Genomic DNA, 25,267 nt, shown 5'->3' on the forward strand with positions numbered 1-25,267 from the left:
ATTTGATTATTTGATTTTCGAATTGTATCCTTTTAAATTTTTTATTTGAAAATATAATTTGTTTTTTTTATTTGAAAATAGAATTTATTGTTTTTTTTTGTTTTTTGATATTCGGATTTATTTTATTATTCGATTTTACGATTTTCTGTTTTTTTTTTCTTTTAATTTTTTTGATTTTTCAATTTCCTGATTATCTGATCATCATCTGATTGTCTATTTATCATATTATCTGATTATTAAAATATTTGATTATTTGATTATCTGATGTCTCATTATATGATCATCTGATTTTCTGATTATCTGTTTCTCGGATGATTATCTGATTATATGAACATCTGATTATTTGAGTAAATGATCACTACCTTATTAGCTGATTATCTGCTTATCTCATTATCTGAATCACTGATTATTTGGATATCTGATTAACTGGTTATTTGGTTATCTGATTTTATGTTTATCAGATGATTATCTGGTTATTCGGTCATCTGATTTTTTGCACTTTTTATTCATTTAATCTTTTGACTTTTTATTTGGAGATATTTTCAGGTTTTTTTTATTTTTCAATGTTTTTTCTAATTTTTTGGTTTTTAATTTTATACCTTTCGATTTCCCATTTCAATTACTTGATTATCTGATTTTTTGTTCATCGGAATCACTTTTTTGCAATTTTTATTTCCTGGTTATATAATTATCTAATTTTCTGTGCATCGTATTATTCGATTGTCTAATTAAATATATTCATGATTTTCTGATTGTCTGTTTATCGGTTTATGTGATTATATGATTATTTGATTATTTGATTATCTCATAATCAAATTATTGAATATTATTGATTATCTGATTATCTGGCAACATGGCTATCTGATTCTTTTTGCATTTTTCAATTTTCCGTTCTTTTTATTTTAAGATTTCTTATGTGTTTAGATTTTTTGGTTTTTGACTTCTCGGTTGTTTTTTTCAATTTCTTGATTAGCTGAAATTTTGTTTATCGAAATTTCTCTTTTAAGTTTATTTTTAATATTTGTTTTAGATTCTTTTATTTTCTTGATTTTCTAATTATCTGAATGGCTAACTATCTGCTTATCTGATCATATGATTTTTTTGATTATTTGATTAACTTATTATCAGATTAATTCATTATCTAGTTATTTGATTATCTGATTTTTTACATTTTTTTACATTGTTCTATTATTTTTATATTCTGATTTCCCTAGTTTTTTTTTAATTTCTTACTTTTGAATTTTCGGTTTTGGAATTCAAGTACTTGATTATCTGATTGTTTCTCGGATTATATGTATACCTACTATCTGATTATTTGATTATCTGAACTAGATTTTTTTTGCTGAGTTTCGACACCTCTTGACTAGACGAATTAAACCAGAAAATTTAACCTGCATTTGGACTTTTTGATACTAAAGGTGGAACTAGGTTCTTCGGAATGCACGTATCTGCATACCCGTGCTTTTTAATTCTGACCAAAGAATTATCGGATAATATAATTTTTAGATTTTTTTTTTCAGTTTTTGAATTTTGTTATACAGGCAAACTTAATTTTTGCATTTTTTTTAAATTTCTGATTAACTGATTATTTGGATATCTGATTAACTGGTTATTTGATTATCTGATTATCTGATTGTCTGTTTATCGTATTATCAGATTATATGATTATTTGATTATCTGTTTTTTTTTTCATTTTTCTATTTTTTTAAACTTTTTAATTTTTTTCAGTTTGGAATTTTTTATATGTTTTGATTTTCCAATGTTTTTTTATTATTTTTTTTAGATTTTGTATTTTTGACTTTTCGATTTCCGATATCAAGTGCTCGATTATCTGATCGTTTGTTTACCGGATTTTCTGTTTGAAGTTCATTTTGATTTGTTTTAGATTTTTTTTTATTCTCTTGATTTTCTGGTTTTCTGATTGTCTGTTTATCGAAGGATTTTCTGATTATCTAAATAGCTAACTATAAGATTATCTGATTAATGGTTCATCGGATTATCTGATTACCTGATTATATGATTTTTTGATTATTTGATCAACTGATCATCTGATTAATTCATTATCTACTTATTTGGTTATCTGATTTTTTACAATTATTTTTATATTTTGATTTCACAATGTTTATTTTTTTTTCTTTCGAATTTTCGACTTTTAGACTTTTCGATTTCAATTACTGGGTTATCTGATTGTTTGTTTATCGGATTATATGTATCTGATTATGATTATCTGATCTTGATTTTTTTTTGCTGAATTTCGACACCTCTTGACTAGACCAACTTAGCCAGAAAATTTAATCTGCCTCCGGACTTCTTGATGGTAAAGGGAGACTATGTTCTTCGGATTGCACGTATCTGCATGATCGTGCTTTTAAGGCCTGACCAAAGAATTATCGGATATTATAATTTTTAGATTTTTTTTTTTTTAGTTTAGAATTTTGTTATACGGGCAAATCTTTTTTGTGCAATTTTTTCGTTTTTTTAACTGTTTTTATTTATCAAAGCTGTATCAAAGCCGTATCGGACCAACGAAATAGATGAATGAAATTTAGAAACATGATGAATTTCAAAATTTAGGACATCGTTACTATTAAAGAAAAGTAAATTTACATGCTATACTTCAACGGTTTTCGGAATATAATTTTTTGTGATTTTTTTTAAAATCATAAATGAAATTATAAATCTCAGAATCTGTCTCTGAAGATAAATCTGAACTGAATCTAGAAAAAGTCAAACATAAAAAAATAGTTAGAAACCAAAAATAAAAATTTATATAGAATGAGGTGTCCAAGACAGGACCGCATTTTTGACGTAGAACTAAGAAATTATTTCTTTTCGAATGCTCTTCAGTAGAATTAATTTACGCAGTTCCTTCTAAATAATTGACGTGTCGAAAAATATCATTGCATATTCGACACCCACGTCACTCAGTTCGTTCAGTGGAATCCCAGCTCTAAAAGTAACAAATTCTGGTAGCTGCTCGCTGGTTGGAGCGAGATTAGAATGAAAGCTCTGATCATAAATTGACGATTTGCCACAGCAGAGACAGTATTTATTGTGAGCATAGTAAGAACTTTTTATCTTTATGGGGATATTTCACGTTTATTATTCTGACTAAGCTGAAGAAGACTTAGTTACATAAGAGGTCGTTTGTTGCCATTATGTCTTCTCTGGCAATTGGGATAAAATTTGCCGGCTTTTTAACTTAGCTTCACGTTGAGCTGATGAATACATATTTGTACAAGTTAGAATACCATTTAGCGACCCTTTTTTTACCTTCGACATTTGGAAATTCTCGCAATCATCATGAGTGAACATCGTGAATACCATGAATAGTAATTAGAATCGCTACATTGTGCATATCCCATTCCTGTTCTTGTTTCACAATATCGAGACACAATCGATTATTCAGGAGCCTTCTTCCGCCTTGAAATGGTACACAAATTAACCTCAGCACAGGCACAACCGGATAGGATATAGTAATGCGTGTGCAAGAGGGGCGAGAATCCGAAAACCATGACCAGTCAGCAAAAATCGGTACACAGCGAACCGGAAAACAACGAACTTACCTCCCCACACAATCCCTCCGCCGAATTCCAATTTGAACCGAACCTAATAAGAAACGTGGACTGTTGCTACTATCGTCCACCAGAGGTCATTATCGTAAACAAGTTTCCTCATTAATTTCGACCCGGACTAATTCCTGTATTTCTACACCAAAGCGAGGAACGCTGCTTCCCCCCACTATAATCTCGTGGAGGCAAAGATCCTATGTGCATCGTCATGAGTCTCTCTCTCTCTGGTGTATGTGAGCTTCAGATTTGGTGCAAAATTCCGATAATAGTTCTGAGGGGGTGGTTCGGGATGTTATTGGCGCTATCGCGTTCGTGGGACATGAACCAAACGTTTTCGGCGGACCGTGTCAGCAAATTCCGGAACAAATGACTCCCATCATCATGAGAGCGAGCTAATCCTCCCGACCCATAAGATGAGTAGTAAGTAGCTATAAGAGACCAAACCCAAAAATCGAAACAGTCAATCGCGCTGAAAGGCATAAATTTCGCCGAACCTTTCAATCTCGTTCGAACGGAAATTTTGAGCACTTTCTGGATGATTGATCGAGCGTGACCGGGCGGTTCCAAGCCCACTAAAAGCGCATATTTGGTTGGTCTTCCAGTTGTTTTTATTTTGTCCACTCCACTCCTAAACACGCAGGAAGAAGATGTACATATAATAATAGAATAGTTCTCTTCGCTAGAACCGGAAACCGCCAATTTGATGGCCAACTTCCGCCCTCTACCACCCCCCGCGAGAGGTTTCAATGTCTGTTTGCACTCATTAGACTATTGCTGCTGTGTAGACATCACCATAGTGCACGCGGTCAATGGATTGAAGTGGCATAGTTTTCGAAACTTCGCTATCGTTATCATCCGCCGCCGTCGTGGATTGATGATCTGCTTAGTGTAGTGGTCAGCATTTTACCCACCATTAGAGAGGAGAGCTTGCCGCCGCGTTCAATTAGAGACGTGGAATTGATACTGGGATCGATGAGGAGTGAGAAACGGGTCCAACGAAAGCAAATCATTTTTTGTGACTAGTTTCTCGTAGCATTATCGTAGACCCCGGATGATAACTGATATCTGAATTATTTCGCTTGTTTTCGATCGATTTTCGCTGTTTTTGAGATGAATCAGGTCTTTTTGTTCTGTGAGTCAATGAGTGTTATGCAAGTTAAATGGATGTTGTTTCTTGTTTGCTTTCGCGTAGGAATACGACTTAAAGGTTACTGAAAGAGTAAGCAAACTCTCAGAATTCATTCAAACATTTATGAATGTGGAGTTGTTTTCTCCCTTTGTTTTTTTTTATTTAAATGCCTTATTAGTACTTCACAACTCTTTCTTTATTCAAAATCGGGGAATGAGTGTGAATAAGAGATATGAATTGAGATTCAGAATGTAAAACACGACGGAATCTTAGTTGTATCTACACCGAGAACATGATTCTAGAATTCAATTAAGAATCTGAGTCTGTGAAAAGAAAATCGTAAATCTGAATCACCTGTAAATCCATATCTTAATTACAGAATTAAAATCGGCGACAACATATATGTAAAAAATCTGAGTCTGAATTTGAACCGAAGGTTAGGATCAGAAAATCAAAATAAACAAAACATTTGTGAAAAATATGAAAAAAAGGTAAATTCAACATTTGTGAAATCCTTCAGTTGGTAAATCAGAATATAAAAGCAATTGAAAAAAAGGAAATCGCAGAATTCAAACACATACAATTTGAAATTAAACAGAAAAAAAACAATAACAAAAATGAAAATGAAAAATCTACAAATCTAGAACATGACAAATATGTAAAACTGAAAAAAACATTGAACAAATTTAAAAACATACAATTAAAAATAAAATAAGACATATTAGAAAATTTAAAAAAAATTAAAATTTGAGAACAATAAAGTCATCATAGAAAAAAGGAAATTTGAGAATAAGGAAAATCTGAGAATAAAGAAAATCAAAATAAAAAAAAACTGGGATTTCTTTTTTTTTAAATGTAAAGAATTCCAAGTGTCTAAAAAAATACAAATCCGGAGAACTAAAAAATTTTAGTGAAAAAAATCGGGATGTTTTGAAAAACGAAACGAAACAATAAGCAAATCAAACGACAAAAGCATTATTTTTAATTGTTATTGTTGAATTGTTGAATTACAACACAAAATAATCAACCAAAATAAAAATAAAAAATAAAAAAACAAAATATTAAGAATAAAAAAAACTGAAGATCAGATAATTATAAAGTTAGAGAATCAGGGACTCAAAAAATCAGTAAAACGAAAATTTGAAAATCTCAAAATTAGACTATAATAAAATTATATTATCTGACAATCAGGAAATCACAAAATCGGAAGGAAAAACAAACAAGAAATCTGAAAATTTTAAATGAAAAAAAAAACTAAAATTGAAAAATCTACAAATCTAAAAAAATGAGAAATATGTAAATCTTGCAAAAACATCAAACAAATTTTAAAAGCAAACAATTAAAAATAAATTAAAACATAAAAATATTCGAAAATGAAAAAAAATAATTTGAAAAATTTGAGCACAATAAAGTCATCATAGAAGAATGAAAATTTGAGAATTAAGAGAATCAAAATAAAAAAACTGGGTTTTTTTTTAATTATAGGAAAAAAATGAAGAATTGAAGAATATCTCAAGAATAATCAAAAATCCGGAGAGTGATAAAATTTTAGAGTAGAAAACCCGAGATGTTTTAAAAAATGAAACGAAAAAATAAATCAAATCAAACGATAAAATTGATTGCTTTTAATTTAAGATTGCTTTTAAGAATTAAAATACAAACAGAATAAAAATTAAAAAAAAAGAATAAAGTAAAACTGAAAATCGGATAATTATAAAGTTAGAGAATTGGACTAAAAAATCAGTAAAAGGGAAATTTGAAAATCTTAAAATGAGATGTTCATAAAACTAGATTATCAGAAAATCAGAAAAAAAAACAAACAAGAAATCTGGAAATCTTGAATGAAGAAAAATTGAAAAATTGAAAAATCTACAAATTCAAAAAAAAAATAAGAAACGTAATTAAAAAAAAACATCAAAAAAGTTTAAAAACAAATAATTAAAACATCAATTTACTCGAAAATGAAAAAAAAATTAATTTGTAAGTTTCGAGAACAACAATGTCATCATTGAAAAATGAACATTTGAGATTAAGAAAAATCTAAGAATAACGAAAATCAAAATATAAAATAAAACAGGGATTTAGTTTTTTTAATTAAAAGAAAAAATAGAGAACTGAAAAATATCTTAAAAAAATTAAAAATCCGGAGAATTAGAAAATTTTAGAGAAAAAAAAATTGGTATGTTTTGAAAAACGATACGAAATAATAAGTCAAATCAAACGATAAAAGCATTATTTTTGATTGTTATTGTTGAATTGTTGAATTGCAATACAAAAAAATCAACCAGAATGAAAATAAAAAAAACAATTATTAAGAATATAAAAAAAAATAAAATCAGATAAATCAGTAAAACGGAAATTTGAAAATCTGAAAATTAGACGATCATAAAATTAGATTATCGGAAAATCAGGAAATCACAAAATCGGAAAGAAAAACAAACAAAAAATCTGAAAATCTTAAATGAAAAAAAATTAAAATTGAAAAATCTACAAATCTAAAAAAAAGTGAAATATGTTAATCTTAAAAAAACATCAAACAAATTTTAAAAGCAAACAATTAAAAATAAATTAAAACATTAAAATATTGGAAAATGAAAACAAATAATTTGAAAAATTTGAGCACAATAAAAGAATGAAAATTTGAGAATAAGAAAAATCTGAGAATTAAGAGAATCAAAATAAAAAAAACTGGGATTTATTTTTTCTGAATTATAAGCAAAAATGAAGAATTGAAGAATATCTCAAAATTATTGAAAATCCGGAGAGTGATAAAATTTTAGAGTAGAAATCCCGGGAAGTTTTGAAAAACGAAACGAAAAAACGAATCAAATCAAACGATAAAAACAATCAAAAATAAAAATTAAAATACAGAAAAAATCAACCAAAATAAAAATTGAAAAAAAAAACAAAAAAGTAAGAATAAAGAAAAACTGAAAATCAGATAATTAAAAAGTTAGAGAATCGGACTAAAATATCAGTAAAAGGGAAATTTGAAAATCTGAAAATGAGATGTTCATAAAATTAGATTATCAGAAAATCAGGAAATCAGAAAGAAAAACAAACAAGAAATCTGGAAATCTTGAATGAAAAAAAAATGAAAATTGAAAAATCTACAAATTTAAAAAAAAAAAAAAAAACCTGCGAACCCAAAAGAAAAATCAAACAAATAATTAAAAATAAATTCAAACATCAATTTACTCGAAAATGAAACAAAAAAATTTGGAATTTTTGAGAACAGTAATGAACAGTAAGAACAGATTTGAGAATAAGAAAAATCTGAGAATAAGGAAAATCAAAATAAAAAAAAACAGGGATTTAGTTTTTTGAATTGAAAAAAAAAATGAAGAATTGAAAAATATCTCAAAAAAAAACAAAAATCCGGAAAGCTAGAATATTGTAGAGTGAAAAATCGGGATGTTCTGCAAAAACGAAATGAAAAAATTAATCAAATCAAACGATAAAAACAATAAAAAAAAATAATTAGAATGCAAAAAAACAACCAAATTAAAAATGGAAAAAAACCAAAAATTGAGTAAATATAAACTGAAAATCAGATAATTATTAAGTAAGAGAATCAGGAACTCAAAAAATCGGTAAAACGAAAATTTGAAAATCTGAAAATTAGACGATAATAAAATTAGATTATCAGAAAATCAGGAAATCACAAAATCGGAAAGAAAAACGAACAAGAAATCTGAAAATCTTAAATGACAAAAAAAAACTAAAATTTAAAAATCTACAAATCTGAAAATGAAACAAATTTTAAATGCAAACAATAAAAATAAATTAAAACATCAAAATATTCGAAAATGAAAACAAATAATTTAAAAAATTTGAGCGCAATAAAGTCATAATAGAAGAATGAAAATTTGAGAATAGGAAAAATCTGAGAATTAAGAGAATCAAAATAAAAAAAACTGGGATTTATTTTTTGGAATTATAAGAAAAAATGAAGAATTGAAGAATATCTCAAAAATAATTAAAAATCCGGAGAGTGATAAAATTTCAGAGTAGAAAACCCGGGATGTTTAAAAAAAATTGGAAATTTTGAGAACAATAAGTCATCATTGAAAAATGAAGATTTGTGAATGAGAAAAATCTGAGAATGAAGAAAATAAAAATAAAAAAGAATTGAAAAATATCTGAAAAAATTTATAAATCCGGAAAATTAGAAAATTTTAGAGTAAAAAATCGGGATGTTCTGAAAAACGAAACGAAAAAATAAATCAAGTCAAACGAACGATAAAAACAATAAAAAAAATAATGAGAATGCAAAAAAATATTAAAATTTAAAAAAATTAAAATTAAGAGTAAAGATAAACTGAAAATCTGATAATTATAAAGTTAGAGAATCAGTGACTCAAAAAATCAGTTAAACGAAAATTTGAAAATCTGGAAAATAGATGTTCATAAAATTAGATTATCAGAACATCAGGAAATCACAAAATCAGAATGAAAAACAATCATCAAAGTTTTATCCGTTTCCATCGTTCTTTTTTGTTTTGTTTAACGTTTCGTTGAAGACGGCAATAAGCTGTTATTCTCAGAAGATTCGTCTCAAGATATTTTCAAGATATTTTTGATATTTTAAATATTTTGTCTGTTTGTTAACGTTTCGAGAACACCTAAATGGTCGTCCGACCTGAACCTCGGTTCTAAAAATGTTGCAATCAGACAATTTTGATCTTCTTCTAAGTAGTTGAAACGACCTCTCCAGTGTTTAAAGATATTCTCATACGTAGTAAGTTCGGTGTTCTTTGTGCAGTCTTGTCCTTATTCAAATACTTTTTTGACGCAGGAATGTGAAATTATCTCGAATATATAAAAGCTCAACGCACTTCTCCTCCAAGCCTAACAGTTGTTGAGTCTTCATGTTGGAATTAGAGAATTTGTCGCCGATCATAATAATTTCGATTTGTAGTGAAGTAAGTGAATGAACTTTTCGTCTGCCCGTGTCGGTCCCAGCGAAACGGTAGTGGACTTTTCTAAATATCATTTTGTAACTTTGTTGTTGCCGTTCCCAATGTCGACACTATCCGAACGAGAGGTCTGCTGTCAGTCCAGTGAGATCGGCGCTAAAAGGACGGACATTTCAGTGTCAGTCCCTAGGGACCGACGTGGGGCTTAAAGGGTTAAATATGGTTTTTTTTTCAATTAGCAATAATCGCACCTCGGTATAACCTCATTGGTTACGATATCGCCACAGCGCAAAGCTGAATTGGATACTTATCCTAAAAGAAAAATGTTAATATTCGTTCAGATTTTTTATTTAAAAATGTGTTTATTTCTTTCTCACATTTAAAACTTTATTTGCACCATGTCACATGCCGTTTCTCTCAATTTTGTATATACTAATAAAGAGCAGAATTTTCGGCCGAACCAATATCCGTTTCATCACTAACAAAAATCTCCTTTTTTTTATTTTTCCTCGAACAATATTTATTAGAGCCTTTCTCAATCTTGTCCATAGGAAGACAAAGACAAAGTTATCGATAGCGTTTAAATCACATCAGAAACGTTCTCTTCATAACTATTAACAAGAGAAAAGCGTTAAAAAAAAAGAAAACCGAAGATCATTTTATGAGCTCAAAAAATGCTCCAATGGAATCTCAATTATCGAAATCTGTTAACTCTCGAGCAAGTAGAAAATCTTCACTTTTTTTTTATTAATTCGTTTATTTTTACAGGCTCAGTTACTTAAGTTTAAAGGAGCCGAATTCTTAAATATATTTTTAAAACCATATATATATAAACAATTTTCTTACATCTATGGTTAGTAAGGTGGAAAACCGATTACTCGCGGTGTACTCGAGTTTAGAAGGGTGACATATTTTTAGGAGAAGGATGGGATATAAGGAAATTGTAACAATGTTGATGAGCACTCAATTCTTAAATCTATTCGTATATTTATAGTTTATTTACATTTCAACTGATTCTACTATTTATAGCAAGGGGACGAATTACCCGCAAAGGAAGGAAAGGAGGGTATAAGGATGTAGGGACAATCACACACGAAGATCTATAGCTTTAAGGAAAACATATATATATGGGACATGTAATCAAGGTCTAACCGAGCCAACACATCTCTCACCGGCACATTGGGCTGTCTTCCTCGGGCCCGAAGGGAGTTTTCTAAATTCGATCTGGCGACCAGATACACCTCGCACGACCAAACAATGTGCTCGATGTCGTGATAACCTTGGCCACAAACGCAGAGATTGCTGCTGGCAAGATTGAAACGAAAGAGTAGTGCATCTAACGAACAGTGATTGGACATGAGTCGGGAGAAGGTGCGGATAAAGTCCCGACTCAAGTCTAGACTTTTGAACCACGGTTTGAGGCTAACCTTAGGGATAATCGAGTGAAACCACCGGCCTAATTCATCTTCATTCCACTTGCGTTGCCAGTTAGCGATGGTATTTTTGCGAACTAAAGAATAAAATTCATTGAAGGCGATTTGACGCTGATAAATATCGCCTTCAATTGCACCTACCTTTGCTAATGAGTCAGCCCTCTCAGTACCCAGAATTGAGCAATGTGAAGGGACCCAGACAAAGGTAATGACATAACAGCGCCTGGATAAAGCACTCAAAATTTCTCGTATTCTCTCAAGGAAGTACGGCGAGTGCTTTTCCGGCCTCACTGAACGGATAGCTTCGACAGAGCTAAGACTATCCGTTACAATGTAATAGTGTTCAACAGGTCGTGAGGCGACGCTGTCCAGCGCCCAGTGTATCGCTGCCAATTCAGCAATATACACTGAGCAAGGATTCTGAAGACTGTGTGAGGTGCTAAAAAATTCGTTGAACACTCCAAATCCTGTGGACTCATTCATAGAGGACCCATCAGTAAAGTACATATTATCACAATTGATACGCTCATACTTTGCATTGAAGATCGTAGGAACGATCCCCGATCGATGATAATCTGGAATTCCATGGATTTTCTCCTTCATGAACAGATCAACATATACAGAGGAATTGATGTAGTCAGGAAAACAAACACGGTTGGGAGTATACGTAGAAGGATCAACCTGCATGGAGATGAATTCATGATATGAACTCATGAATCCGGAGTGAAAATTTAGCTCGATCAGCTGCTCAAAGTTTCCGATCACCTATGGGTTCATAACCTTACACCGGATGATGAACCGAAGAGATAATAAATTGAAGCGATCTTTTAGTGGGAGTAGGCCTGCCAAAACCTCGAGACTCATGGTATGCGTTGAGGGCATACATCCCAACGCGATACGGAGACAAAGATACTGAATTCGCTCGAGTTTAATGAGGTGTGTTTTGGCAGCTGATTGAAAACAGAAACTGCCATACTCCATCACTGAGAGAAACGTTGTTCGATACAACATTATAAGATCTTCGGGATGGGCTCCCCACCAGGTGCCGGTAATTGCACGGAGAAAGTTTATTCTTTGTTGACATTTTTTACTCAGATACCTAATATGGGCCCCCCAAGTACATTTGGAGTCGAACCAGACCCCAAGATACTTGAATGACATAGCATGAGTGATCGGTTTACCCAAAAGTTGAAGCTTTGGTTTTGCTGGTCTATGCTTCCTAGAAAAAACCACCATCTCTGTTTTCTCCGTGGAGAATTCGATCCCTAGCCCAATGGCCCAGGTTGAAAAATTGTTCAAAGTATCTTGTAAGGGTCCTTGCAGGTCGGATTCGTTTGATCCTACGACAGACACCACTCCATCATCTGCAAGTTGTCTTAGGCTGCAATTTTGTGTAAGGCAATTGTCGATGTCGCTTACATAGAAGTTGTACAAAAGGGTGCTTAAAAATGAGCTCTGGAGGAGGCCCATGTAAGAGACCCGACTTACTGTCGAATCTCCGTGAGAAAAGTTCAAATGTTTCTCACAAAGCAAGTTATATAACATATTATTCAATAGAGGCGGCAGACCCCGAGAGTGTAATTTGTCCGACAAAACCTCTATTGAAACAGAATCAAAGGCCCCCTTTATGTCCAAGAATACTGAAGCCATTTGTTTTTTTTCGGCGTAAGCCATTTGAACTTCTGAAGAAAGCAACGCAAGACAATCATTCGTCCCCTTGCCCCTGCGGAACCCATATTGTGTATCTGAGAGTAGACCATTCGTTTTAACCCAACGATCAAGGCGAAACAAGATCATTTTCTCCAACAATTTCCGTATACAAGACAGCATTGCTATTGGGCGGTACGAATTGAAGTCGGACGCGGTTTTCCGGGTTTTTGAATAGCTATAACTCGTACTTGTCTCCAATCATCTGGAACAATATTATGCTCCAGGAACCGATTGAATAAATTCAACAAGCGATGTTTCGCTACATCAGGGAGATTTTTCAGCAAGTTGAACTTAATTCTATCCGATCCCGGAGCAGAATTGTCACATGAAAGAAGAGCAAGAGGGAATTCTACCATCGAAAACTCGGAATCAAGATCGCACCTATCTTGTGGTATATCTCGAATAATTTTTTGCACAGGAGCGGAATCAGGACAAACCTTCCGTGCAAAATTAAAAATCCATCGATGTGAATATTCTTCGCTTTCATTCGTTGAAGAGCGATTTCTCATGTTTCGAGCCACTTTCCATAATTTTTTCATTGACGTTTCTCGTGACAAACCTCCCACGAAATTTCGCCAATAAGCACGTTTTTTCCCTTTGATTAAGTTTTTAAATTGATTTTCAAGGTCCAAATACGTCTGAAAATTTTCAGGGGTTCCACGTTTCCGAAAAGCTTTAAATGCATTCGATTTTTCTACATAAAGCTTGGAACATATGCTATCCCACCATAGATTGGGAGGCCTTCGGGAAATGGTGGAACCTGGAATGGGTTTCGTTTGAGCGCGAACCGCGCTGTCATAGATCAAACGAGAAAGGAAGTTATACTCCTCCAATGGAGGTAAACCATCTCTGGAATTGATGGCTAGAGCAATCGCGTCCGAATATTTTTTCCAGTCAATGTGTCTTGTGAGGTCATATGCCATGTTTATAGATTCAGAAGAATTCGACCCAATGGTGATGGAAATTTTGATTGGCAAGTGATCACTACCGTTGGGGTCCTGAATTACATTCCACTCGCAATCTAACGATAGTGAATTCGAGCAAAGCGAGAGGTCAAGAGCACTTGGGTTAGCAGGAGGTTTAGGCACACGTGTTGTTTCCCCAGTGTTCAAAACGGTCATATTGAAGTTGTTACAAAGGTCATATATCAACAATGAACGATTGTCGTCGTACTGTTCCCCCCAGGCAGTTCCATGAGAGTTGAAGTCTCCCAAGATCAATCGTGGCTCAGGAAGGAGTGAGCACATGTCATCAAGTTGTTTGCGGCTAACCGCAGCTCTCGGAGGCCAATACAAACTGACAATACAGAGGTCTTTGCCTCTGATGTTTGCATGACAAGCAACAGCTTCGATCCCTCCAATAGGTGGAAGGTCAATTTGAAAAAATGAGTGGCACTTATTGATCCCCAATAGTACCCCTCCGTATCTGTCATCGCGGTCCAAGCGTATAATATTGAAATCGTGGAAAGAGATATCATCTCGCGAAGAAAGCCAAGTTTCGGACAGAGCAAAAACATCACAATTGAAGTTATGAATTAAAAATTTGAATGTATCCAATTTAGGGATAAGACTACGACAATTCCACTGAAATACAGTGATATCTCCGACCTCTCTATCTAAATTAGACATCAAGAGAGATAATCATTGCAAGGAGGGGCCATGTTTGCATCAATTGCTGTAAAATTGTCTTTAATACTGGAGGCATTGAGATGACAATGGTTCTGATGGAGTCGGAAACATTAAAACACTTGAAGATTTGATCCAAAAGGTCAGACAACTTTATAAATCCAGATTGGGAAGTTGAACTGGACGGAAAAATAGGGACAGTTGGGGTTTTTGATGTCCCCTCGAATGCTGGGTCGTTCGAAAGTGAACTATTCCCACGGAAGCCAGGAGGAACCTGATTTTGCTTGTCCGCTGCACTCGATTTTTTAGGCAAGCTAACAGGGGTTGTCACCGGAGGGGCTTGTCCTTGAACTTTGGGAGTGGTCACATTTTTGCGCCGGGGATTCCCTTTGAAAATAAACGGTGTGCCCCCGCTAGCTGTGTCCGCTTCCATTTCATCAACTGGCAACGGGGAAAAGATATTGTGTGTTGAGATTGGTTGTTGTTGGTGTTGGGCCAGTGGAGAAGCGCCCTTTAAAATTTCCGCAAAAGTGCGCTTCGAGCGTTCCTTTAAAGAGCGCTTCTGTTTCTCCCAGCGACTCTTGTAAGTTTCACAAGCTGAGAGCGCGTGTGGGGATCCTCCGCAATATGGACACTTATGCTCAGTCGCACTGCAGGATTTCCCCTCATGTTGCTCTCCGCAAGTGGCACAGCGCTCCTTGTTGGCACAATAATCTGAAGTATGACCAACTGACTTGCATTCAAAAAATCTTCACTTGTTTCCACCAAAAAACAACGGCCACTGGATTTTCATGGAGACACACCAACCGAGAAAGATCATTAATGAAAACACAAACTCACATTTTAATTGTTGAATCGTAAAATTGTAAACAACAGCAGCTTCCACTATGTTATACGGTCAAACTGAATTAACATGATTTCGCTTTCTCTCTTCCAGATTTCCACGCGAAGTCGTGTCCCCTCGCGCGATGGGAGATCTCCCACCTGTTAGCGCGTTGTGGTCCGGAGTGCAGGATCATCATCCCGCGGTTTGTGATCTGCAATGGCGGCGACGGCAGTAAGAGTAACAATCCTAGGGACTGCTACTGCCCGAAGGTTATGTCATAAAGTTATTATTGGAAAGAACTTCGCAAGTGGTCCGTGCATTTTCTTTGTTCGTCAAGAGGATAGCTGTTTGAGTGCGCGAAGATCACACGAAGATTAATGGTCGCCAATTGGGTGTGTGGTGAGAAATATGATGGTGATGCGTTAAACCAGTGAAAAAATATACAAAAATCATTCTTCTGAAGTTGTGGAAGTGCTGTGGAAACCTGCAGTGAGAAAAGCGGAGAGTGTTGTGGGTTTGAATAGGCCGGGAGTGAGTCAAAATTTTGAAGTTCAAAAAAACCCGTACCAAAATGGCAGAGGATGCCACTAACGTTGGTGTTATCATGGGGGGTAGATCGAATGGTGATGATGGTGACGAACCGGCGCGTCGGAGCAACATAAATGGTGGTAGCCGCTTTGGATCCTTCCGCCCCGTGCCCATTTCGGGGCCTGTGCATCTGATCTCCAGTCAGCAGGGAAGTCCAGATTCGTCGGCAGACGAGGAGGCGAAATTGTTGCACAAGCAGAATTTCTTCAAAACACTCCAAGCGGTGGAACGGATCGGTGAAGAGAGGTCTCCAGAAGTTGAGAGCGAAGGAGATATTGCCGACAATGAAAGGGAAAATGGAGACCTAAAAGGACGGGGAGATGGTGGCCTGGGGGTGTCTGTGATCGATATTGCAGACAGCGGCGGGACCCAGCCGTACAAATCATCGCTCAAGGGCATGAAGAAAAATGTGTTCGAAAGTATGGCAAATAGAACATTTCTGTTCGGAGTCGATATCTAAGGTAGCCCTTTTTTACAGAACTCTACGACCGACTGTTGAATGCGTTCGATGTATCCAAGAAGTCCGAACGCCCTTTCGTCGGCCTCATTCTGACGACCCTCGTACTGTTGATAGTTCTGATCGTTCTCATTATCGTCTGGCCTCGCATTCCGGAGTATCTCACCAAGGAGATTTGTGTGGAAACGGAATGTATGGAGGCAAGCAAACAGGTAAGGGTCGCTTTATTGACACATTTCCCAACACAACTATAAATGCTGTTAAATTTGGTTCACTTGATTAATTTTGACCAAATCGTTGAATTTGGCTCTTGTCTGCAATGGACTCAAAGGGCCGTAAACAGAAAACTTTCGTTCGAATGCATCAGAGTTGCCTTACGGTAGAAAGATATTGAGAACGATTAAAGGTTTAGCACGAGAAATTCTATTGATGTAACAGATTTTCACAATATTTTTTGGGCAAATTTTTCTTCACAGGGTTTTTGAAGGTGGCTGCTGCTCACGCAGCTTTTAGAGACCACATTTGAAAACATTTTAATAAATTCTCAGCCATAACAAAGGCTGTTGACTGCTCGTTGGGTAGAGCGATACTGACACATAAATCACACATGACATCTTTTATACTCTCGACTGGTGTTATTTGTATTGAACGCAACCGATTCATAGAGCTGCAGAAGATGACATTTTTTGTGTCTTCTTATATTTCAAAGAGATAATTTTTCACTATAATCTATCTATCTATCTTCTATATATATCATACAAATGAAACACAAATTTCTGCATAATTCAAGAACTAATTAAGCAAACTGAACCATATTTGGCATGTGGAGGTTTTAGGGAGCAATAAACATTTCTAAAGTGGTTCAAGATTCCGCCTACCTTTCTGAAGAGGGGAGGGGGGAGGTCTGCCATAGAAATGAAACATTTTTGTTAGAAATACCAGGAATTCTATAGTAAAAGGTAAATTCAACGGGGTTAATTAGAAGATCAATCAATGAACAGTTCTGCGATTGGACCCATGAACTTGCTCATAGTAAGAAAACGTGGATGTTTGAAGGTATTGATAACAAGACACAAATTTTGGGCGGGACGAAGTTTGCCGGGTCAGCTAGTTTTAAATAAACAGGGTTTTACCTTTTACCAACATTCGTTAATCTTTTTTCCTTTCAATTTGAAACTTGCTTCAAAACTTTTATTTTTTCAATTTCCTCTCATTTTTTAATGTTTTTTGAGTTGTGAGTGATACATGAATTAAATATCTTATTTCATTATTCAAATCAATTTGTATGAACTATATTGAGATATTATTCCCCACCAGCTATTTTAAAATCATGACAAATTAGATAATAGAGTAAAAATGTTCACTTCGTTCTAAAATATACGCTTATTTTTTATTATTTATTTTATGAAATATAATGTCTAGGATCTCAGTTTTTTGATAATTCTATTTCCAGTTTCAATTTTCCGTTTTTCATTTTTTCGCCTTTTTTTCAAGGCTTTTATTTTTTTAGTTTTTAACCCTTTCGCGTACAGAACCGAATCTCACTCGTGGTTTGCATAACATGGAGCACAAGAACGCCCAGCACAGTGGTGAATAAATAATACGGGAAGAGGTTAAGAAGATTCTTCAAATCTGAAAAATAATTTTTTTTAATTTTTCAGTTATTTATTTTCAAATGTTCCATTTATTAAAAAAATCCCTTCCTCCATTTCTTTCATTTTAATTTTTTCATTTTGATTTAATATATTGAATATTGAAATTTTCTTTATCAATTTTTCACTTTCTTCTTCTTCTTGGATGGCACTAACGTTCCAGTGGAACTTTTGCCTCCTCAACGTAGTACTACTTGCGTCATTTTTATCAGTAATACTTGGTTGAGATTTCTATGCCGAATAATACGCCTTGAATGTACTCTGGAGGGGCAAGCTCTAGAATACGCGTGACCACAGTGCAAGCCGGAAGAATTTTGTTTTGACGGAAAATCTCCCGGCCAGGACGGGAATCGTAGCGTGGGTCGCTAACCACTCGGCCACGGCATTTTGCCGTATCACAATTTTTGAATTTTCTATTCTTTTATTTCTGTTTTTTTTTCAATTTTCTATTTCTCAATTTGACATTTTTTCAATTTTTGTCATTTTTTTCCATTCAATTTCTCGTTTTTAAATTTTTTACCATTTTATTTTATCCTTTTTTCCATTTCTCGATTTTTTAGTTCAATCTTCATTCTTAGTTTTTTTTTAATTTGCTCCATTTTTAATTTTTCAATTTTCTTTTCTTAATTTCCCATTTTTTTCAATTTTTAATTTTTCAAATTCCTAATTTTTTTCCGTTTTTCATTTCTCTTTTCAAGGTTTTTATTTTTTTAGTTTTTAACCCTTTCGTGTACAAAATCGAGTCTCACTCGTGGTTCGTGCATAACATAGGGCACTAGAACGCTCAACAGAGTAGTGAAATCACTTGATGTGTGATGAATACGTCACACATCAAGTGATTTCACTGCTCTAATACGGGAAAGGGTTAATTCCTCAATTCCTCAAATTTGAAAAATCCTTTTTTATTATTTTTCAGTTATTTATTTTTTCCTCCATTCCTTTCATTTTAATTTTTTGATTTTGATTTTATATATTAAATATTGAGATTTTCTCAATCAATTTCTCATTTTGTCGTATCCCAATTTTTGAATTTTCTATTCTTTTATTTCTGTTTTTTCAATTTTTTATTTCTCAATTTCAATTTTTTTCTATTTTTATTTTCCAATTTCTCATTTTTCAATTTTTTACCATTACAGCGCGGACTCGATTATATACAGTTTTTGATTTCTTTTCACTGTATATAATCGAGTCAAAAAAAAAATTTTCGGAATTGGGGTTTTGATTCAACCCCTTAAAGTCAGAAAACACCTTTCTCACATGAAACAAATAAATTTATCCGGATTCTTTCAGAACGTGTTGATGATCATATTTGATGAAAAAAACCTTCTACGCATATGTTCGAATTTCAACAATGACAGAATTATAGAACTTTTTTTTTTGTTTCGGACTCTGTTGCCTCAAACTGGCTCTACATTAGAAAGTACGCTACAGAAGACGATTTTGTTGCGTTCATTTGAAAAATGAGAAAATTTAGTACAGGATATAGTAGTGGAACATCTAAATAAGTGGATTTTAATAACATTTTGGAAGTGAAAAACATAAAAGTTAATTATTTTTAATGTGTTATCATTAATTTCATTCTAAAAAATTATATTAAACTAGATTGTTTTTATCAATTAAATTGAAGCTTTCTAACCGTTCTACAATTTGTTCTTTGACACCGAACTTCTATCGTTCTTAATTTGGCTGCAATATCGATATAAACAATTCTTGGTGAAAATTCAATCAAAATCTTCAAAAATCACGATTTTTACCCCACTGTACATGTAATAGCCACTTAAATTACACCTTAACGTTGAAAGGTTACATTTCTTCTTGAAATAAGTGATATTTGAATAAAAAAAAATTCCAAACTGTATATAATCGAGTCCAAAATTGTATATAATAGAATCACATATAATCGAGTCTGTATATAATCGAGTCCGACCTGTATTATTTATTTCTTATATTATTTTCATTTCTTGATTTTCTAATTTTCTCCATTTTTAATTTTTCAATTTTCTTTTCTTAATTTCCCGGTTTTTAAATTTTTAATTTTCCTTTAAAAAAAAAAGTTGAAACAATGAAAGAAATAAAAAAATTGAAAAAAAAGTGTTTAACTTCTTCTAATCGTTCAACTCTTCATTTCTCAAATTTTTATTTTTCAATTTTTCTTTTGTCAAATTTTGGTTTTTTTTTAATTCTCCGCTTCCCATTTTTCTGAATTTTAAATTTTTTCGTGCTCCGATTTTTTTTATTTTCATGCTCTCTTCTCTCTAATTTTCTCCAATTTTTTGCAATTTTTAATTATACAATTTTGTCGTTTTTCAATTTTCCATTTCTTCGTTTTTCAATACAGGGCGAACTTGATTATATACAGTTTCTGATTTCTTTTCACTGTATATAATCGAATCCTGTATATAATGGAGTGAAAAAAAAATTTTTTCATTATTTTTTTTGCATGTATTTTTCGTTCTTTGAATAAAAAAGAATTTCATTTTTGATTCATCCCATTAAAGTCATAAAACACCTTTCTCATAGGAAAAAAATAATTTTATCCACATTCTCTTCGGGAGGTGATAGACAATCATATTTGATGAAAAAAATCTTTCTACGTATATGTTGGAATTTCAACAATGACAAAGTTATAGAACTTTTTTTTTGTTTCGGACTCTGTTGCCTCAAACTGGCTCTACATTAATAAGTACACTACGGAAGACAATTCTGTTGCTTTTATTTGAAAGATGAGAAAATTTGGCACAGGATATAGTAGTGGAACATCTAAACTAGTGGATTTTAATAACATTTTAGAAGTAAAAAACTTAAAAGTTAATAATTTCAAATGTGTTATTAGTAATTTTATCCTAAAAAATTACATTAAACTAGATTGTTTCTATCAATTAAATTGAAGCTCTCCAACTGCTCTACAATTTGTTCTTCGACACTCAACTTCTATCTTTCTTAATTTGGCTGCAATATCGATGTAAACAATTTCTGGGGAAAATTCAAGCAAAATCTTCAATAATCACGATTTTTACCCCACTGTACATGTAATAGCCACTCAAATTTGGGCTTAGAATGAAAGGGGTGTAAGTGATTTAATCGATTTCTCTACATCAACTCTCTCTTTTGGTCATAACTTAGCTGCAAATACATTCCCAGTTGTATTTGACAATGTGGAAGATAGGTCAGAACCTCATATATCGGATTCTATAGCGAACTTAAATTGGAACTTTTTTGCAGTTGAGTTTTAACTAAAGAAAAAGTTGATGGAGAGAAATCGATCAAGTCACTTACACCCCTTGCATTCTAAGGCCCTCATTTCACCTTAACGTCGAAAGGTTACATTTCTTCTCGAAATAAGTCATATTTGAAATATATAAAAAAAATTCCAAACTGTTTATAATCGAGTCCAAAATTGTATATAATCGAATCACGTATAATTCGATTCTGTATATAATCGAGTCCGACCTGTATTTTATTTTTCATTTTCCAATTATTTCTTTTCAAATTTTCATGTTTAATTTCTCTTTCCTCAATTTTTTATTTTTCAATTTTCCAGATATGACTTTTTAAAATTTTCTATTCCTTTATTTTGGATTTTTCTATTTTCTATTCCTCAATTTACCATCTTTTGTCTTTTTCGTTTCAGTTTATTTTTAAAATTCTCGTTTTTCAATTTTTTATCACCATTATTCATTGTTCATATTTTTTTCATTTCTCAATTTCTTATTTTTTTATTTTAATCTTTATTTAAAGTTCTTTCTGATTTCCTTCATTTTTATTTTACCAATTTTATTTCTCAATTTTTCATTTTTTCAATTTCTCATTTCCAATTTTTAATTTTTCAAATTCTTAATTTTCTGTCTCTTTGATAAATGAAAAATGAACATTTGAGAAATGAAAACATTGAAAGAAATAAAAAAGTGACTTTCCATTTCTCAAGTTTTTTTTTCAATTTTTCTTTTCTCAACTTTCTGTTTTCCATATTTTCTCAAATTTTCCATTTATTCGTGCCTTTCATTTGAAGTTAAAAAGAACTTTCTTTTTCTTCGTTTTTAACTTTTTTTTTATCTGTATTATAGTGATTTTCAACTCATTTGGCTGGTTCGTCACTTTTTACTTCCATTTTTTTGGAAGAATGTCGGGAGTGAGAATTGAACTCGTGACCTTTAGCGTGAGAGGCATGGATGTTACCACTACGCCAGATCGCCTCCCATTTTTTTTTTTTTTTGGCAGACTTATCTCACTTCTTAACTAGGCGAACCTAGCCAGAATTTTCACCTGCCCCCGGGCTTCTGAATGCCAAAGGGGGACTAGGCTCTGCGGAATGCACGTATCTGCATGCTCGTGCTGTTTTAGTCCTGACCGAGGAATTGTCGGACAATCGCGCAGGTGCTAAGGATGACCGACTTTTGGATGCCGACCAATTCCTTCTCGATGTTCAACACCTTTAGCGCTTCCAGAAGTGTCTTCGGGATAATTCCAGTTCCAGAGAGAACGACTGGAACAATTCTTGGGACCTCCCTTAGCCCCCACAGTTCCTTGAGCTCCACGGCCAATGGTCGGTACTTGCAGATTTTGCGACCGTGGGTCTCCTCCAGATTCTGGTTCAGTGGAATAGCGACATCGATGATGGTGACTTTGCGGTCGCTCTTGTCGTAAACCATTATATCTGGGCGGTTGTGGTGGATCGAGAGGTCGGTCAGAACAGTGCGATCCCAGTACAGCTTGAAACGGTCATTTTCCAGGACAGGTGCAGGCAGGTACCGGTAGTACGGGACAGCCTCCCATAATGTGCTCTATGTTTTCACCTGGTTGATGGCACATCCGGCAAATGTCATCAACGTCTTGATGCCAGACGTACCGCCTGCAGTTTCTCGTCGGCATTATCCTGTCCTGAATGGCTATCATGTCGGCTTCTACTACTGAAGAGAGTTCACCACGCGTTAGCCACAGATTAGATGCGGCCTTGTCGATGTGTGGCCGGTCCAGTTGATGGGGGTGGGCACCATGCACTGCCTTCTGCTTCCAAGCTGCAATCTTCTCCTCCACTGTCTGCAGATTGCAGTTGAGTTGGTACTCCGCTTGCGCCAAGTGCAGAGCGCTGTATCCTCTGACGGCGGCGCAGACAGCCCGGTATAGCGCGTTTTGGTTGGCGCGTTCTGCGAAGTACTCGCGCAGTTGTCGTACCTGGGCAACACACAATGCAGATATGTTGACTATTCCAAGTCCCCCTTCTTTGCGTGGCAGTGAAACTCTCTCCAGTGCCGATTGAGGATGGTGCATTCCGGCCTCTTTAAATGCTTTCCTCATCCTCCTCTCAAGGTTCTCTAGGTCAGTTTTGCTCCATTTGACTACACCAAAACTGAAGGTCAGCAGGGGAACCGCGAATGTGTTGATCGCGCGTACCTTGTTCCCCGCGTTGAGGAAAGTCCTCAGGACACAGTTCACTCGACTCAAGAACTTGTCTCGCAGCTCCGTCTTGATATCGGAGTGGCGAATCCCGGTGAGCTGTCGGAATCCAAGATATTTATAGGATTCGCCACGAACCATGTCTCTTATAAACTTGCCGTCATAGTCCTCGTAGCCTCCGGATTCGGTAAGTTGTCCTTTCAGCAGGTGGACACAGCGACACTTGTCGAGGCGGAACTCCATACAGATGTCCCTGCTTATGTCTTCGACAACCCGGATAGCTACACCTAGACGCTGACGTGAATCAGCGTAGACCTTGAGATCGTCCATGTAGAAGGTATGGGTCACTTCTTCGTGGGCGCCGTCGCCATACCTTATTTTATAGCCATGACCGTTTCTATTGAGCGTCCTACTGAGGGGGTTCAGTGCCAGACAAAACCAAAGCGGGCTGAAAGAGTCGCCTTGGAATATCCCCCTCTTTATCTGCAGCGTTCTAGACTGCAACACATTTTCCCCATCACTAAGGTGCAGAGACGTGCTCCACTGCCTCATCGCATGCTGCAGGAACCTAACGACGACGGGATCAATTTTGTAGAGCTCCAATACCCGGACGAGAAACGAGTGAGGTATGGAGTCATAAGCCTTCCTGTAATCGATATAGGCCATGCTTAGGTTCCGCTGGTTATAAACCGCCTGGCCGACTATGGCTGCGTCGATGATGGCCTGGTCTTTGCAGCCATGCGTATTTTTCCTGCATCCTTTCTGCTCTTCTGCGATGATGTGATGCTGTTCGCAGTGAGCAGAAACTTTGGCGGTAATTATGCTGCTCAGTATTTTGTACAGACTCGATAGGCACGTTATCGGTCTGTACTTTGATGGGTTCAATGTGTTGCTGTCTTTCGGGAGGAGGAATGTGACGCCACGGGTGGCGAATTCAGGGAGGTTGTGTGGGTCACGTAGCACCTTGTTGAAGCACTCAGCTATCTTTTGATGTGCGACGGTCAGCTTCTTGTGCCAGAAGTTCTGAACACCATCGGGGCCCGGTGCTGCCCAGTTCCTCAGGTACATCTTTCTCTTCAACGATGATAGCTGGCATCTCTCCAATTTCACCACAACTCTCCTCCTCCCGTCTTAACCACATTTGCCCGTCGCGATGTTGTACCGGGGTCTCCCAAATACCAGCCCAGAAGTTCGTCACATCGCTAATATCTGGCAAACCTTCGCGGTAGTCGGGCTTCTCGTCGCTAATGTGGTCGTAGAACGCTTTTTCGTTATCTCTGAACATCCGATTTTGTTCCTGGCGCTTTGCAGAGTCAGAGTAACGTTTCAGCCGTTGAGTTAGGACGCTCAATTGCTGTACCAGTGTGTCGAGTTTTTCCGTCAGCTGGTGAGCTCCCAGCTGGCGAAGTTCAGTAGGCCGCACGATCACAGCAACTTGGCGACATAATTTCGCCGATCTGCTGCCTCTTTTGTACGCCATCAGTCTTCCAATTGCGGCGCGCTTGTTTAGGATCCGTTGCTCCAATCTCCTTCGCCATGGAGGCTCACGCCTTTCACGGAGATGTTGGAGCAGTCCGCCTCTTGGCCTAATACGGTATCCTACCCCGGGAGAGATATAGCGCTCTGACTGGCTCGCACCCCCTCACTTAGCCACTTTCGACACCCGTTCTCGGAGCCAAGACCAGGTGTTATTTTTTTTTTTTTTTTTAACTTTTAATTTTTATATTTTTTTGAATTTTTCAGTTTTTATTTCCTTCTTCAAACTCTCATTTTTATTTTTTCATCATTACTTATTATCTCTTTATCCATTTCCATTTCCATTTCTCAATTTTTGAGTTTTTTTTTAAATTTCTTCAATCTAACATTTCTTAATTTTTCCTTTTTCTATTTGTTGATAACTAAATTTAAAATTTCTTACTTTTTCAATCTCTCAACGACACCCTTCATAACAATAACTTCCAT

General features: G+C 34.8%; 1 protein-coding gene and 1 pseudogene across 8 annotated transcripts in view; one reads left to right on the top strand and one right to left on the bottom strand.

Annotated features, from left to right (window-relative positions):
- LOC129767057 (protein gone early) overlaps positions 1 to 25,267 on the top strand; it is a 262,177-nt gene that overhangs the window by 88,336 nt on the left and 148,574 nt on the right. For all 8 annotated transcript variants that reach the window (XM_055767702.1, XM_055767680.1, XM_055767686.1 and 5 more), the window contains 2 exons: positions 15,326 to 16,221; positions 16,281 to 16,471. In XM_055767702.1, the coding sequence (XP_055623677.1) occupies positions 15,786 to 16,221; positions 16,281 to 16,471 (627 nt within the window). In that variant the 5' untranslated portion in view covers positions 15,326 to 15,785. The remainder of the gene's footprint in view (positions 1 to 15,325; positions 16,222 to 16,280; positions 16,472 to 25,267) is intronic.
- On the bottom strand, positions 9,761 to 9,916 carry LOC129763663 (U4 spliceosomal RNA; annotated as a pseudogene).

This window comes from Toxorhynchites rutilus, chromosome 1 (genome assembly GCF_029784135.1).
Source record: "Toxorhynchites rutilus septentrionalis strain SRP chromosome 1, ASM2978413v1, whole genome shotgun sequence".
NCBI lineage: Eukaryota > Metazoa > Arthropoda > Insecta > Diptera > Culicidae > Toxorhynchites > Toxorhynchites rutilus.